The sequence below is a fragment of the Hippoglossus stenolepis genome, chromosome 7, assembly GCF_022539355.2.
Source record: "Hippoglossus stenolepis isolate QCI-W04-F060 chromosome 7, HSTE1.2, whole genome shotgun sequence".
NCBI classification, from domain to species: Eukaryota; Metazoa; Chordata; class Actinopteri; order Pleuronectiformes; family Pleuronectidae; genus Hippoglossus; species Hippoglossus stenolepis.
Genome location: NC_061489.1, coordinates 23,420,390 through 23,438,438, shown reverse-complemented (window position 1 = coordinate 23,438,438; position 18,049 = coordinate 23,420,390). Strand labels below are relative to the sequence as shown.

At 42.9% G+C, this 18,049-nt stretch overlaps 1 protein-coding gene across 14 annotated transcripts in view; it reads right to left on the bottom strand.

The window, feature by feature from the left end:
* rapgef2b (Rap guanine nucleotide exchange factor 2b) overlaps window positions 1-18,049 on the bottom strand; it is a 98,642-nt gene that overhangs the window by 22,157 nt on the left and 58,436 nt on the right. For 8 of the 14 annotated variants that reach the window (XM_047340684.1, XM_035160611.2, XM_035160612.2 and 5 more), the window contains 2 exons: window positions 17,046-17,063; window positions 1,678-1,809 (listed from right to left, as the gene is read on the bottom strand). The exons of 1 other annotated variant lie outside the window; for it this stretch is intronic. In XM_047340684.1, the coding sequence (XP_047196640.1) occupies window positions 1,678-1,809; window positions 17,046-17,063 (150 nt within the window). Of the gene's footprint in view, window positions 1-1,677; window positions 1,810-8,786; window positions 9,316-17,045; window positions 17,064-18,049 lie in introns of those variants that run through there. 5 more of the 14 variants (XM_047340686.1, XM_047340688.1, XM_047340691.1 and 2 more) reach the window with 4 other exon arrangements.

Below are 18,049 nucleotides of genomic sequence, written 5' to 3'. Positions count from 1 at the left end.
GACAGCATGGCCGAGCACACACACTCGCACACAATAACACTCACACGCACACACAGATTCGACAGCAATGCTCACTCATACCAGCCCCACACACACATGCAACTATACAGCTGCATTTAAACAATTTAACGCCCCTGCACACACAAACACGAGCCAGGAATCAGTCTGAACAAAATGAAGGGATTCTGACTGATGCCCCTGAGCACAGTCACAAGCACACAGACAAACAAGCACACACACACACATAAATAGGCTCACAGCAGGTGACGGCACTGGGAGCCAATGGGGTGGGTGTGCTATGTTAAGAGGATTAGTTGCAGGGTTTGGGGCACGTCCACAGTCACGAGAATTTGTGTTTGTGTGTGTGTGTGTGTGTGGGCGTTCTTCTGAGCAGTATCGTGTTTTAGTTACCACTGTTGAAGCTGGCGGACCAGTTTATTTTTTTTAACTGACATTAATAAGTGTTATATTTTCATTATCATTCCAGCAATGCTAATCTGATTCTGTCTAGTGGCCTATAGCTTTTTTTGGGGGTTATTTTACCATAAAATTGCAAGTCAAGAAATGGCTTATTATGCTGCTTATCTCGTGTTATGAGTACTTAATGAGACTAATATCAGTTTGACCCTCTTACTTAATCTATCCACTAAGATTATATATTATTACCACATTATACTAGAAAATATATTGTTCAACTACATGCTCCCTATTTGGTTACAACCCCACTCTCCTATAGACAAACATGAGACCATGAGAGTTAGATGAGAAGACTGATACCACTCTTGTTTTTGTACAGTAAATATATAAAGCTGAGCCAGCTACAAACAGCTTAGTTTAGCTTAGCTTAGCATAAAGACTGGAAACAGGGGGGGAAACAACAAGTGTAGCACAATTTTGTTTAATTTGTTGAAAACATGTGCCATTCAAATCAAATATGCTGAGCTAAGCTAACTGGATGCTCGTGGTATGAGTGGTATCATGTAACTTCAGGCAAGAAGGAGAATAAAGGTATTTCCCAAAGTGCTGAAAGATGTTTTTTAAAGCTGTTTCCAGACATGAACCTTGGAAAATGTCCTGAAAATTGGGTCTGAGCAATTTTCTTTTACATATGAAAAGCGGAGCAGAAGATTTTCTGCATCAGATGCGTTCACAACAACAACAACAAGAAAATGTCTGAAACATTCAGGTGAGGGACGGCACCAGAGAAGATCACCAGCGTCGAGTCTTATCACCAAGAGGTCTCGAATCTTTTCGTCTTTCCAAGTTGACATCATCGGCTTCTTCTACGTGTTTGACATCTTTTTCAGCCCAAGATATATTTATTCTGTTTGTTCGTAACATGAGAGAAACATCATCTAAACGCCCCCTTGCTCTCTCTAAATTTTCCAGACATTTTCCTGTTGTATTCTCACATTGACTCACCCGGACATTTTGCTAGGGGGTCGGCAGGAGAAGAACATCCGGAGCATCTGACAGTTCATGTCTGAAAGCAGCTTAAGATACTTAATGTTTAAGAGTGTAAATAAACAACAACATTAGACACCAAACCCGAGCCCAACAGATGGAACTTCTTTATTACTCCACCTACTAAAAAACTACTGCACCTACTCAACTATCCAGGGGAGTCCAGGTGCGGGGGGGGGGATCCAGCACCAAGTTTGGGTGTGGGGGCCTTACCTGGTAAATGTCTGACAGGCTGCTGCTTCCAGAGTCGCTGGTGATACTACATCCTGAGTGGCTGGAGGAGACGTGGGTCACCTGTGGGTGCAAGCCGTCGGCCAGGTGAAGTCGGCTGAAGTCTGCGGGGAGCTGCACGTACACACACACACAACATACACACACATGGTCAGTATCATCCAGCCCAGCAACCACCACTGGTCACTCACACTGACACTCACTGACCGTCTACTATGCTTGGATGATATTCCATTTTCTTCCCTATTTTATATTTGAAAAGTCTCATGAAATATAAAATGTTTTGGTGAAGCGGACGTTCAGTTAATAGCTGTTTTAATGACAATGGATTTCCTGCAATTGCTTTATACAAAAACTATAAAACGGCCCTGTAAATGTTAATTGCTAAAGGGTAGAATAAAAATGATTTTTCCAATTGTTGTGATTACTCATTGTTAACAGAACTAAAACATTAATTACTCCCACTGCAAGAGCTCCACTCCGCCGCTTACACATAATCTACTATCAAAGCAAAGGAAAAGGCAGAAAAGACAAGTTGTTAATTTAATAACTCGACTTAATGGATCCGTCAAAAAAAACCTTTATCAGGTTTAGGACAATATGGGACTGAAAAACAGGCCCCTCCGCTAAACCCCCCCCGTATGTTGGTTAAAGAGTTGTCGGGTAAAATCACAAATCAGAAAGGGGAGGTTTAAAAAAGGGGGGGGGGAATCTAAAGCGTCTAAAATCGCTCTTAACTGACAATAGAAAGATGCCAAAAACTGAGTGACACATTTTTTCCTCTGACAAACCAGTAGATATCGGCGGTTAGCCATTAAATACACTAGAGCTGTTTTCCTGAACCAAGCAAACGAACAAGAAGTGCTGCATACATTAAGGAAATACCCCAATTAAAGCAACTTGGATAATCTGAACGAATACCAGGCAGTAATTGGGGGAAACCCTCCTGCGTGACTCGAAAGCCCCACTGTAATTAGCCATGTTTTGCGCCAACCCCACGTCGCTATGGAGAAGAACCTGAGATTTAAACTACATCACAAACCTCCTGCTGAAAGTATGGGAAGGAGATGAATCAAACAAAAGTACGGCTGTTAGTACGGTGACTTTTTTTTATGTTGTTGAGCTGAAATCATTGAGGAAAAAAGTTGGCAATCATTTAAAAGGTTTTCAATCAGTTATCAAGCAAAAAAGATCAACGAATAAATGTGTGTTTTCCTGCTTTTTTCTTTTATATAAATATCAATGATTATTTTGGGCTTTTAGACACAATAACCAAATAAATAAAAAGATGTCAGCTTAGGTTCTGAAGTATTTCTACTTGGCCTTTTACTGACACTAAAATAATATTAACATTTTTATAATTTAATCTATATAAATGTTAAATATTATCAGTAACATTTTATTTCAAGTGATGTTTTATACATTATTCTATATTTTTTGGGTGAAATTCATCATATCCGACAAGATGCTAGAGGGGTGAGCGATGAATTTAATCACACTGCGTAAACTGGTTCACAGGGTGTATGGATGTGAATATTTTATGGCTAAATGTTTTATTTACCAATATATATTTGATACTCAGCAGGGAGACCGCTCCGAACCCACTTTCAACTTCACTTCTGGCTGTGGCAGCTCATCAATATTACATTTTCACACCTAAAAGTCAAATGTGGCTGATTTAACTAGGTTGCCTCATCCGTCGTGCTGTTGGATATCAGAGCTGAATCTAAACATCTTGAGAGGAAGTTTACACACGCTGGATATTTTCAGATGTGGACAGACCACGGATTTCTTCCTTTGGATGGGAAAAAATATTAACTGAGCTTTGAATGCCAGTAAATAAAAGGTCAGAGAAAAACTTGATTATATCCTGATGTAGCTGTGACATTTGACGGCTCGTGTGCACCAACCAGGCTTTTTCCTTCTTTACATCCTGAACTGTGAAACCTGGAATAGTCTTTGAAGTAGAGTCGTCTGGGTGTCAGCATCATCCACCTCAAAAATGCACCTGGTGCTGTAAATATCTACACTGCCTCAGGTTGTTATGGAAATCGGTCTCATCAGCTGAAACAGTGTGAAGTCTCCTGGATGACAAATGGAATACACTAAGATAGAAATACGTACAAGGTTGATTAGCAGGTACACGGGTTCCAGCGATCGTCTGCCACTCAGCGTACTTTAAGGCTTAATAGAGTTGAGAGGGAAAGTGAATTATCAATGTGGAAAACTAGAATCCATGACTGATAGACTTCTCAAAATTAATGAGCCACAATAAAAAAAATTGACAACCTGAAGGTGTTTAAGTCACTAAATTAATTTAGCAAAAGTTGTTTTGACAGTTCTGAGCTGTTTGTTTGGGGTAGGATTAGAATACGAGATATTTCTATTCACAAAGAGTCTTCCTGCGTCGCTGGCGAGAGACCGAGGGCCAGACAGTGCAGCTCCTGTGGTACCGAGGTGTGATGTGATTACACTGTGTCAAAGATTGCCATCACGTTTAATTATCTGGCTGGCTGCACCAATCAAAATGGACGACCAGAGGGGCCAGTCAGTCACTAGCTCCCCCCTTGCTCTGGGGCTACCATTTTCCATCCCCTCGTCTGCTCGACTTCACCCTGAGTGCCTCCAGCTGACTCCTACGTTATTATCTCTGGCTGGACAATATTGTGTTAGTGTGATGAATGTCTTTGTTTGGAAGTGGAGTGATAAAGCCTCTACAAATTTTCTTTTGATGACTTTAGGGACCTAAACGGATTATGGTTCAGTGCATTGCTCTCATATAACACAACCGGAAAAAAGTATGATGCAGTTGCCAAAGTAACCTGTAAAGATTTTGTCTCAAAAGGTAGCTTCTCCAATTTTAGGTTGACATTATGACACTGATGTTGGTTCGAGAAAGGGGCTATAAAAATGTGGTCAAACGTCATGATTGACAGCTGAGACTGACTCGTGATTGGTTGAGCGTCTGTATCGGCAGGGACCGCAGCTCCACACTTAGATCACTACAGACTCTGGCTATAAATGAAACCAAAGACTCAAGAGTCATCTTTATATACAGTCTATGGGCTCAAATTAACTGCTCATGCTTGCTAGAAAACTACATTACCCAGCATCCTTAGCCTAAAAAAAATATACATATATTCCTGATCCATTTTGAAGATTAACATCAAGTGTATTCTGTCATTGTTAACATACTCTTAACACTTTGGTTGCACACTCAATAAGTGGGAGGGCACTGGGGCTAAATTAATTGAATATTCTCATTATTGAGTACAAGACCAGTCATGTGGAGTTGTGTCGATAAGGCCTTCCAGCCGGGCACTGGAGTGGTCTACATGTCAATAATAATATCCCCACTGGTTTCCACAACCAGCTCGGAAACGTCCCACCACCTCCCAATAACCCCCCCTTGCCCTTTGTATACGTACAAGCCCCTCCCCCCGGAAAGAGAGAGAGATAAAGGGACGGCAGCAAAGAGGGATAAAGGGAGAGGATAATAAACACTTAATCCTTTCACTCCACTCATTTAGGTCATCCGTCTGTTGGTCAATAAGCCAGGGTACATTCAGTCTATAAGCATGTGGTCCATTGACCTCCTTGGCCCAACGGCATGTAAGATATTGGGCCAAGATGGATGCCAGCACAACAATAATGACACGCACCCATTAAGCTTTTCCAATCAGTGGCACAAGAACACGGCAATACATGCACCGTGCCTTGTTACCTCCAATTGATCTACAGAGTCTGAAATAACAGGTTTCTTGAAATCAGGTTATAATAGACTCAGCATCAACCACAGCTCTCAACATTCAGACCATCATCCTACCTTATATCGTCCCCTCTGTGCTCCTGTGCTCCAAATTCAGCACTCTCTCTCAAACAAATGAAGTGAGCTCTGCAGAAGCGCGAGTCGAGAATGCGTACAATCAGCTGTCGCAGGAGGATTAAGCATCGCTCTAATGCTCCAGCCACAGCTCTGCCTACATGTGAGCAGATGTGGCGCTCCTTAAATTACACTGTAGACCTAATGACCTAGATTGCTGGGTGGAAGCCCTGGGTGGAAGCGCTGGCTGGCTCTCAATCTCTTTACCGCCTTTAGATGCCCGGGGGGTGAATCTGTGCTACGACACTAGCTGTCCAATGCTGCGGGTGGCCAAGCTCAGAAATGCAACCCTGAGTGGCGTGCAAAACGTTGACAAGTCCCAAAAAAAGAAGCCCTTCTTTCACTGAACAAAGTTGAATAAAAGAGCTGGTTTATTGGATTTAGATTATTTAGCAAAACACAATGACAAAATAGTCTTCAGCTGCACAGCCTCTTAAAACATTTCTCATGGTTTTAATTCTGCTTGTTTAAAGAGACAACAAGCACATCTCAGAGTTTCCCCTGACCACGGTGGCAGTTTCTCGCTTTCCCGGGCCTCACGGATCAAAAGATTAAAACCTTTTCGGTAGGGTGTCCGATTAAATGGGTCTGATATGCACTGTGGGCTTTCCTCTCCCTACAGCGCTGCCAGTCAGCACCACACAATCCAGCAGCTAGACAGGGGGAGATGACTATCTATAATGAGGAATACAGTCCACTAGACTAACTAGACGTTAGCTACGTAAAGAGTATACGAGTGGAAGTGCAACAGAACACTAAATCTTCATAAAGTAGGTTTCTTTGCACAATGTTCATGTTATTGAGTTTTGACAAGATTAGAAAGGATACAGATCATGAGATTTATGTGTTTTTCTTACATTTCAGGAAACTAAAGAAGCACAGGTTATATACAAAGACGGCCACCAGCGTCAAGACCCTGAATGCAACCCACAGATTTATTACCTAGGCCCAGCGAGGCTAAAACATTTGGGCGCAGGTCGTCTGTATATCACCATCAATTCAACAAAATGTTCAAAGATAAGGAGACGGCATTCACAGCCAGGTCCATAAAACCTGATAAATCAACATGAAATGTACTGTGATGGTGTGATTCAACATGTGCCTTGTTGCTGTCAAGGTAAAGTGCAGCTGTAGGAATGTAAATCACAGGTCTGCAGAGTTCTGTAAATTACATACATATTGCAGCCAATGGTCAAAAGCCTACTCTGGTGATGTCATTACTGTAATAGGATCTGGTGGCTGTTATTGACTTTGCCCATGGTGGGTTTCCTGCTGGGCTAAATGAATATTTACACAAACCCTCATTTATATGCTAAAAACAAAACAAACAATAAGGAATGAGGGGGGTGGAGGGAAAGATAGAGAAGAAAAACAGTGAAGGTCAAACGTTAAGACCTTTAACATGATTGTATATTAAAAGAAATCAAAAATATAAAAATACTCCTGTTTGTCCTGAGTGCAAAATACCGGATGTGGGCGACTGACACAAGCTGAAAGATGCCGATTGTTAAATGAGCCAAACTGAGATCGTTACACTCATGTTTCCCAATGTTTGACATAAAAGCTTAGTCTGATTTGACGTGCATGTGTGTTGGACATTAATCAGGTTTTGGCTGCAGATATGATGGCATCCTGCCAGTGAAGGGTTCTTGAATTTAATGTGCTACTTGAAGGCAACTGTGCTGTTTTGCTTTTCCCTGTTAAAAGCAACTATAGTAACCACACAATAAGTGTTTAACGATACTTTAAGTGTATTTTTTATGTGTGTAGAGCTGCTACCAATCACTGGGTGCTTTTTGAGCTATTTATAGAAAACCAGTCCAATCAATGTTGAAAGATCTATTTCAGTTTAACAGTACCAGCAAAAAAAAAGCCATACTTCACATACACTCATATGCTGTAAAAAAGGTTATTTAAATATGCACATATGTACATTAAGAAGGTCTAGAAATTGAGTCGTTACAACTGCAGAGACTACTATTGGCTCTTAGCCTATATGAGGCCTCACCAAGAGAACCGACAGCAGATGAAGTATAGCATCAACAAGTACCACATCTATTACTATTATAGGAATATTACGGTGATTCTTTAGGTCTGCGTCTGTGCTCTATGATCCAGTAACCGTCCATCAGTGTGATTTACAACCCTGCTGGCGTGTGTGTCTGTGTGGTCCCGGTGTGTGTGTGTGTGTGTGAGTGATGCCAGCAGCGCTGACAGGCAGCCGATCAATCCGTTCACCGTTCAAGTGCAGATCAGCTCGGGCCTCCGTCTGCCGGAGCCGCCTCCAGCACCTCGGACAGCGCCACCGGCGACCAGAGGAACCCGGTGGGTCAGAACCTGAAGCGTCTCAGCTGCTCGCCACAAACAAGAGACTGACCAGAAACTGAAGGATTCATGCAACTGATCAGTGTGTTCTTGCAGGATTCACACGCCTGCAGCTCCAAGAGGCTAAAAAAGGTGGGATCACTGAATTTAGTGCAGCTTCATCTCTGCACACATGACATCACCTCTCCGACCAAACCACCCTGATCTATTACAGCTTTCACTGTTGTTCTTCTGCAATGCAAACGACATGTGGTGCGGCTGATTGGCTGGCGTGGTTAATGTCATCTTACGGACCTATACAATCAAATATTGTCACCTCGGTGCGTCGTAAAACATAACGAGGGCAGAGACGTCGGTCGTTAAACACACCTGCACCACCTGGTCCGCGCGTGCATGTGGGCGTTATTTGCACCGCACACACATGCACCACCGGATCCCTGCGTGCATGTGTGGTATATTTGCATGACACTTAAATAGGGTTTTACCCCGTTTAATACCTGCTGCTATATTTTAATAATCCCCACGATGTGCTACGGGCCCATAAGCCCAATAGAGTCTCCTAACATCGTTGTGCGCGTGTATGCGCGCGTCTGCTTCGAGTGACAGCAAGCACATGGCGGCCGTTTCTAGTACAACACACTGACACACATCGGAGGCTCGACGGGGCGATAACCAGCCTCCGATCAGCCCCGTCCAGGTTCCTGTCTCGCCCTTCCTCCGCCCTGCGTTCATTCATCTTCTGCAGGCTCGATAGAAATCCGATGCACATCCATTACACGGCCGGTAATCATATCTACTGGGTCATAAATGAGGGCGAGGGGAGGAAAAAAAACAGAAGAGGAGCGAGGGAGAGAAAACGATGCACGTCGATAGCGCTACTTACCGGGGTTTTATCTTGCTGGCTCGGGACTCCATTGCTGTCTGACGCTGCTAATGGTTTCATAATGAAAAAATGTTCGCCAGGTTAAAATCTAACATCCCGGAGCTGCTCTATGCTACAGCATGAACCCCCATCATATCCAATCCAAGCCCCCCCTGCCCTCTCCACTCCCTCGGCTGGCTGCACCGTCTTGTCAGTTTTTTTGGGGAGTATCCGCTGTTCCTTGGCCTGATTCAAGAGTCTCCACACCAGCGTTCACCTCCAGCCTCCCCGCGGAAATATCTTAAAACCCCCACGGATGAAGAGGAGGAGGAGGAGGGTGAAACAGAGAAGAAATATCCTCTTATCCAGGACGCAAGAAAAAAAAAAAAAACAGCTGCTTCTCTGCGCGCACTTGACAATCACATCCACAGCCGGAGCGCAGCAGCAGCGCGCCGATAATAAAGCAGAAAACAGGAGGAGGAGGAGGAGGAGGAGAGAAAAAAAAAAGATGAGAAAAATGGCTGACAACACTTTCACTCTCACGTTTGCTTCCTCCGCCTCTTCACCCTCTCTCTCTCTCTCTCTCTCCCTCTCTCTCTCTCTCTCTCTCTCTCTCTCTCTCTCTCTCTCTCTCTCTCTCTCTCTCTCTCTCTCTCTCTCTCTCTCTCTCTCTCTCTCTCTCTCTCTCTCTCTCTCTCTCTCTCTCTCTCTCTCTCTCTCCCTCTGTGAAGCTACACACACGCACATGCACGTCCAGCGCCTTTATGCACCATTAGATTATTCGAAGACCGAGACGCCTGCAGCCTCCACCGAAGTACTGTACGTTAAAACCCAGCGGTGTGTGTTTGTAACGGTAGCAGGAAGGGGGTGGGAGGAGGAGGGATGTGTGTATGTGTGTCAGAGGAGGGGGAGGAAGGAGGGATGGTGGCGGTGGCAGAGATGGGGGGGACAGGACAGGACCTCCTCCCTTGCCCAACAGTGATGCCATAAGAGCAGCCACTGGGCTCCTCTGGAGGGTTGATGGAGAGATGGGAAGAGGAGAAGGGCGTAGAGAGGCCGAAAGTGGAGGAGAGATCATGGAGAGATGAAAGGAGAGGAGGACAAAAAGAAAAGGGTTGAGGAATAGATGATCGAGGGATGGATGGGATCGAGGGAGGAGAGGGGGGCCACAGTGCGAGTAATGCCATTGTCACGCTCGCTCCGGCGCAAGAAAGCGGCTGGAGCCGGTTGGCATGGCAACCGCATAAAGTAAAAGCCATTTCCTGGGCGGGGAGAGGAGACAGAAACTGAGACAGAGGCACACTTCCTCTTAAGAGAGTGAGTAGGGAAAGAAAGACGTACAGACGGAGAGGAAGAGTGGCATCCAGTGAAGATGCAGCTGGAAGATAGAGGCAGAGGAGGAAGAGGAAAGCGGAGACATGGCGGCAGTGATGTCACTCCGTCGCCGTCACTCAGCAGGGATAGCCATGGCAACTGGGCGAGCTCGAGTCCCCGCACCCAATTCACCCACCCATCCAGCCCCATACACACCCTCCAGGGCCTTCAGTTGCTGTGGCGACGGAGGCAGCGAGGCATGGCGAAATGAAGAGAGGGAGGGAGACGAGTGTGTTTGTAAGAGAGACAGTGAAAATAGACTCTGCCACTTCACTTTCACTCGACTGTAGTACAGCGAGCGGCAGCATCACTGACAGGGTTGCAAATAACAACTAAACAACACTCTGCTTTGTGAGAGCGAGACAGAAAGTGTGTGTGTGTGTGTGTGTGTGTGTGTGTGTGTGTGTGTGTGTGTGTGTGTGTGTGTGTGTGTGTGTGTGTGTGTGTGTGTGTGTGTGTGTGTGTGTGTGTGTGTGTGTGTGTGTGTGTGTGTGTGTGTGTGTGTGTGTGTGTGTGTGTGTGTGTGTGTGTTATGCGTGTGCAGGCGACAGGCCCTGCCTCTAGAGACTCTGGATATTGGATTCAGAGACAGTCCCTTATATGAAGGTCTCCTGACAGACGGAGATATGAGGATGGAGATGCTTTAAATGACAATGACACATCACATCGAAACAATGCAGGTTTTAAAGTTTGACCAAGACAATAAACAACAGATCAGCAGATCAAAGCCGCACCGCAAAATAGCCAGCACCTCAGTTCACAACCAAAAACACAAATAAGGCCTCAAAGTAACCGACTGGAGCCGTCACATATTATTCTATAGAAGATGAAGGAGCACATCGCCAAACAGTGTCACACCTCAAAAAAGTAGGACATCACATTTATTTTGTTATTTCCGTTGTTTGTCATTTGGCTGTCAAAGCACCGTCCTGCATTTTGTTCAGACAGTGCCGGGCATTTTCTGTCATCTTGCTCCATCACTGTTATTACTGTCATTTTGATGTTTTGATAAATTATAGACAAAACACTCATGGCTTTTTGTGCACAAAATAACTACAAGAAATAGGAACAGTTAAAACGTAATTTTAGCATCAAGGCTACTGGTCAGCATATCAATAGGAGTATCAGCATAATATTTAAGGAGTTTGATGAGCGTTTAAATCATTGACCTTTACCTCCGGCGAGAGGTTATGTTTTCATCAGATTTCCATAAAACTCGGTGGAGGGATGCGGTACAGGGGCGTTTTTCACCATTTTCCCAGGGAATAACTCGTGGATCTTCATGACAACAATCAAGCACATTTGGGGAACTGATTTAAGAGTTTGAGAGATTTGAATACAAGGGGGTTGTTGGGCCTTGGCGGAGATATGTGCATCCTAGTTTAAATTATGTATTAACCTACAATGCTTAAGATTCCCAGCTTCTCAAACTAGAAGATTTGCTGGTCTCTGGTTTAAGTAGTTGTATATTATATATTTAGGGGGTTCTGACTGTTTATTAGACAAAACAACAGCAATTTAAAGGTTTGTTTTCAGTATCTGCTATTTTGAAGACTAAACAATCACAAATGAATAAATCAAATGAATCCTTGGTTGCAGCCACACATTATTTGCATTGATTAAAAAGAATCATGATTCTATTTATGATCTTCATGCATGATAAGGTTTAAATTATACAAAGAATTAAAAAAACACCCACAGAAATATATAAAAAATATTCTCCTTCCACAAGGATGCATGTTTGAAAAAGTCCAACAATCCCAACCAAACATCTGACACATTCATTTTGTGTGTGAGCTTTGTGTTACAGTGATATAAAGAGCCGGGCTGCTGTGCCTCAGACAATGCCTAGAAAGCAGCGTAAAACTGGCTGGCTTTGGAGCGGCTCCAGTCAAAGCAGTCGGGGGGAGGTGAGTGGGAGGTTGTGGTGGGGGCAGGGAAGCTGGAGACCCGGGTATGACATCACCTCTCCTGCCCCGAGCCATGATGTAATGTATCTAACAACAAAAAAAGGCTCAGGTGCTTCACTGTGCAGCCATTAACATCTACAACAATCACCGGGGGGGGTGGTGGTGGTCGTGGAGAGGCATCATTACATCACCGCGGCAACGGGGTGTGCGTCTAGGGAATATCAAACCTTTCTGGCCAACCCCCCCTCTTGTTTAAAGCTTTCTAGGAACAAACAGGCCATTTTTTACTGACTAATCACAAGCTGAATGTATAGGCTAAAGAGGCAGGATGCATCGATCTTAGGGGATTGTGACAGTGATGTGAAAAACGCCACTTGAGAATAACACAAATGCACTCATGCTCAATTGCCCTGTGTGCTAAATGCATGAGGCAGAGGGGGGTGGAGCCTCATCTGCCATTTGTAAACAGTCTGTGAACCCGGCTGCTCCGAGCATTTACGGCGCAGGACATGTGATGGCTTTTGTTTGCTGATGCGTAGCATTAAAACCATAAAAACCCCATTACGCTGCAGGATGACACCAGCGCACCACACAATGAGCACACACACAAACACACACACCAACACACACTCACACAGGGGGTGATAGAAAAAGCGATCATTACATGGCATCTTCAAATTGCATCTACATCCTTCAACGTCTTTATACAACTCAGCAGAAAAACAGCGGAGGACCCAGCCGCACACATTTCAAGCATTTTGACACCGATATTGAGTCAACATGTTTTCCAGCAAACAACGTGAATAAAACGCTGCATTTTTTTTCTGCATCACAATCACAACACAGCGGAGATAAAACAGTATTTCAGCATCGTTAAGCAGTCACATTTACAATCAGGTGCATACTTGCAGTATCAAGCACTAAAAACAGAAGCAAGCCAAACAACTCTGTCATATCTGGACTGCATGTGTGAGGTTCCCTTCCTTAACCAGTATTTCAGTCCGACAATATCCTTTGTGTCTTTCATGACCTCGCCGCATCCATTCTAGCTTGACAGCAAGAGAGTAAACACGGAGTGAAATACTGCGATAATACACAATGACCAGAGGGATGCTACTATAATACACAATACACAAGTGTCTGAATACCTCAAGGTGTCTTTTCTTTGTCGGATTACACTGTTCATGACTATTTTCAGCTGCAGAGTAATACACATTTGGTTCATTGGTGAGTATTTATATGAGCATGATGGTGAGTATTTATACCAGCATGATGGTGAGTATTTATACCAGCATGATGGTGAGTATTTATACCAGCATGATGGTGAGTATTTATACCAGCATGATGGTGAGTATTTATACCAGCATGATGGTGAGTATTTATACCAGCATGATGGTGATTGGGAAACAAAAAAAACAGTGGAGATCTATGGTACATATAAACTATATCAGCCTTTGGATACACAGACAATACTTGCTAGAAGGATCAATACATTTTTGGCAATGGTCTTTTAATGGGCTTTTGACAGTAATAAAAATAGAGTATTGATGATATCAAGAAAGGACACGTGAGACACAAAGGCATATATAGAATCAAGCAGTCTTAATCCCAATAAATTAAATTACATCTTGCAAAAGCAAAAATTCAGTTTCCAGTCTCATCTGACCTGCAGTGAGTGAGCAGTAATTCTTCAGTATCTTGCTCAAGCCAACTTCAACTCATGGACACACGCCGACTATTTCAGGATCAAACCCACTCTCATTTATTGATCTGTGTCTTCCCTCGATCGGCTGAATGTGTATGTAAGCCAACAGAAAGCCACATGCAGAGGAAACACAGCACTGCTGACTGCCAGCTAGGTGCATTAATCCCTGACACCAGTCCCATTTACAACACCTCTAAACACCATTGTTACAGTGAGAAAGATGCTCTAATGAAGAGACTGCGTTTTGCAGCCGCGTTGCAGCCCGTGGCATTATTTCATCTATCACGCTGATGTCACCTGCATGCTGCTCTAAAAAGAATGATGGCAGGAACACGCGCAGCCAGGCGTGTTTCAAAAAAATGTATTAGCACGTGCACAGGGGGCAAAACATCTGCCGTACCCCTGCACCTGCAGCAAGGTGCACACATCAGAATGGGGAATAAAAAGAGATGCTTCTGGAGAAACAGTGGTTAGTGAGTAAGATTGAAAAGTTGATAATGAACAAGAAGTTTCCAGATCGGGTTATAGACTAACTGTGGAAGGTTATGAACTGGAAGTCTTTAACTTTACAGTCACGGTGGGGGAGGAGGTGAAGTGAGGGGGTCTTATTGTGTCAGAGTTTTAACCTTTGTGTTTCTTGCCCAATGTTCCCGTTTCTCTACATTTCATGAGATATAAATGAAAAAGCAGTAGATTTGAACCTTTCACACAAATAGGTATACCTGCGTTTGTTTGCCAGTATAAAAAACCTTTGTTTTACAGACTAAACAATGCCTTTATGTATATAATATAATATATCCTTGATTCTTAAGTTCTAAACATTTGGTTCTTTTTTCCCTTTTCTTTGTAGTTATTTATATTAACATTTATGGCTCAACTGTAAAATATCAAACGTTATTTCGTTGACAAAAGGGTTGGATAACGATGTATTAAATCAACCGAAATATATGTATTGGAATTTTTTTTACTGCATTGGCCCCAAAACCCTCGATAATTGGGCTCTAAATAATAGAATATGAAGGTTTGATTTAAGTCTCTCTTCGCGTGTGCCAGATTACTGTTTCAAACTGAAGTAAAAGCACCAAACCACTATGATCACTGTCTTCTATCATGTCTCGCTCAATATTAAGGTTTGTATATGACGACGGAAAACATTTTTTAACCCTTATTTACCCAGACGACTACGACTAGGCATCGTTATTAATATCTCAAATATCTCCTGCAGCAGCTGCTTCAGCGCCGCACTGAACAGATCAAACAGTTCTGCTACCAATTGTTCGCAGAGATTGGGATCAGATTTAAGTGGCACAAACAACAAAAACACGCCGCGCTTTGTTATCCTCGCCACGCGTGCTCATTACCATCTAAATAAATGTCATCTGTCAACCCTTTTGAAAATACTCAGCTTTCAAAAAGGTCTTTGAATGTCAAAACTGACATGAAAAGCACATCAAATGTCAGTTAGTGTGTTCTGTAACACCGGATGAGAAATGAACCACAGCTGGCTGTAAATGAGTAGCTTGGTTTCCTCTGCGGCACGAGGCAAAGTTTCACCGGAACTATCGAGCTGAAAAACTCAAAACACCCAAAAATATCTGTTCCATTTCCATCAAAGCAAAACGTCTGATTTGTTGCTATGAATAACTATAAACACAGATTCTGCTTTTGGCGTCCGTGCTAAAAAGGAGATGGTTTGGAGAAGCAATGAAACAAATTCACTGCAACTCAAAATGCTTATTAACTGCATTAGATAATGTAGAAAATAAATGAAGTGAGTTGTCTTTCATCTATCACAATGTCCATGTTTGACAGTCAAGTCATTTTCACTGTCTTTGCTAATTAAAAAATACTGTAAAAGACCTCGAGCCGAAACAATTAGTTGATTAATTGGTCAAAACTAAATTAAACTGTTATTATTGAAATGATTGATTGAACCTTGTAAGTCAATTTTCAACCCAAATGAGTTGGATATTCAATTTATTTGCTTATTATCTTAGTTTTACAGTAAACTGAATGTGTTTTACGAGAGAAGAAAGATCATTTAAATGAGTCAACTTGGGCTTTGGGAAATTGTAAAGTGCATTTATATTTTATGCAAGTAAACATTAGTGAACTCATTGAGAAAATAATGGAACGATAGTGAAAACAAACAGCTGCAGCTCTAAAAAAAGCTCCTCAGAATAAATTTGAGTCCAAACAAAGATGAAGGAATGCAGGAGGCAAGAAAGCAATAATAATAAAGAGGTGTACAATGAACCGTTTGCGTTCACCGCTGCGGCGCCGACACAATGTCTATTCAAAACGCAGGCTTTTGTATCCGTGCACAACTGAAGCAGAGCAGGTTGTCACAGAGGACAGCTCTAAAAATAGGAGCTCGGCTTTTCCTCGGCCGAGAGTGGCAGGTTTGCTCTCTGTGCTCTCGCATTTCTCAGCAGGTCTGACTACTCAACACCTTGAGCTCTGATCTTTTTCTACCGCTTCCTTGCCATCCGTTTCGGCCTGGACATCGCAGGACTGCGTGACGACATACTGAAATACGACACGTCGGTTACAGACCAAGCGGAAAGGGGCCACGAATGTCAGACGTGTCTTTAAACAGCTGTTTGATGCTCGGATAAGTACCTTTAAAAGCCATCATAATCAAACACTTAGCATATTAACAGCGCTATCGGAAGATCATCGCAACACTGACGCAGGACCAGCTAAAACCAGACACACAGCGGGACCAGCAACGATCCAAAGAGCCTAAAGACAAGTCAAGATCCTTATCAGGAGCGTCAGCAGTGTTTCAGACGCTACGCACCTCAATCAGCGTAATAGTCGCCATTATCTCAGTTTACAAGACCATAAACTGCACCAGAAGTGATGTTTATCATTTCTCTGTCATCACTCGCCAACGTGATGAGGTCTGTTCTCACAGGAGCATTTTTATTCTCTGATCCAGACCAAGATAATATGTATGGAAGCAAAAGATGGACTGATTTATGTTTATTTTTATCAGGGCTCTTTTAGAATAATTCAATTTGTGCTGTTGAGGTGATGGAAGTTGGGTGTGGTGCCGGCTTCCCTCTTCTTCGCCTTATTCAACCACCAAGTGCCATCAAATGGAAGGAACTCATTAAGGAGGTCTACAGATACAACGAACGGGGGAACAGACGCAGATAAACCCAACTGACAGAAGCACAGACACAGACGCCTAGAAAAGGCAGAAAAGCAGACGACACACACACTCACTTTCACGTCGACATATATTAAACACACAACAGACAACAGTGTTAATAGATACAGTACCTGAGGTTTATTGCATTCCTGGGAGCCAGAATAAGGAGAGAGCCATGGAAAGAAGAGAAGGAGATGAAAGTTATCAAACATGTCGCCTGCCAGTCGAGGAGGAGAGAGATTGCGGGTGAAAGCGTCACCGACATGTTGACATGTAGGAGAGTGACATACTTTCTACTGAATATAGGCTTGAGTCTGTGTTTTGTGTGTGTTATTTAAAACTGTTTTTGTGTTTTCCTTTTTATGAGTGAATGGATATTTAGATTTGATGATTTTCTGATTAAATGAGTCGATCCCCGTTTGTACATTCTGCACCAAACTGAGTGAAAAAAACTTTTAAAGAACTGCCGCCACCCTGTGCTTTTTCTGTAGTAATTGTATCTATGAAAATTTAATTTCAGTGAGCAATAAAAAAAACTTTATTCACAATGAAAACAAAGATTATATCAACCTCCTGGCAAAGTCTTTCTCGTTGTTCTTCGACTTAGCACATTAATGAATATTCAAGGTGAAAATTCAACTTTCTCACCGCTCCTACTCAAGGACTGGTAGAGAACACACAGACACACGCATTATTATTATTCTGGCTGGCACACACATTTTTTTTTTTTTTAGAAGATGCCTGCAGATTACTGAACAGACCACTTCATCCTCATTAACACTGCAGGACATTTTCAACCCCTAACCACACATTAATACTCCAATCAAGATGTGCTATGTTTAGTAGGTTTTAAATTCACCTTGAAAACTGGTTGAGTTACCTGAAACACATGAGACTATTTGGTGGTGAATGTGGAATTTTGGAACATTTTTTTTTACTGATATTTGACCCAAGAGATTCAGCTTTGAACTGGAATGATCCCAGACAAACTGGGATGTCTGGTCACCGTAGATAAGAAAATCAATACCACTGCCCTGTCTGTATGCAAAATATGAAGCCACAGCTAGCAGCTAGTTTGAAGATACAGGGGGAAGAGCTGATGTGGAACCATAAAAGAAACACAAATTGTCCTCTT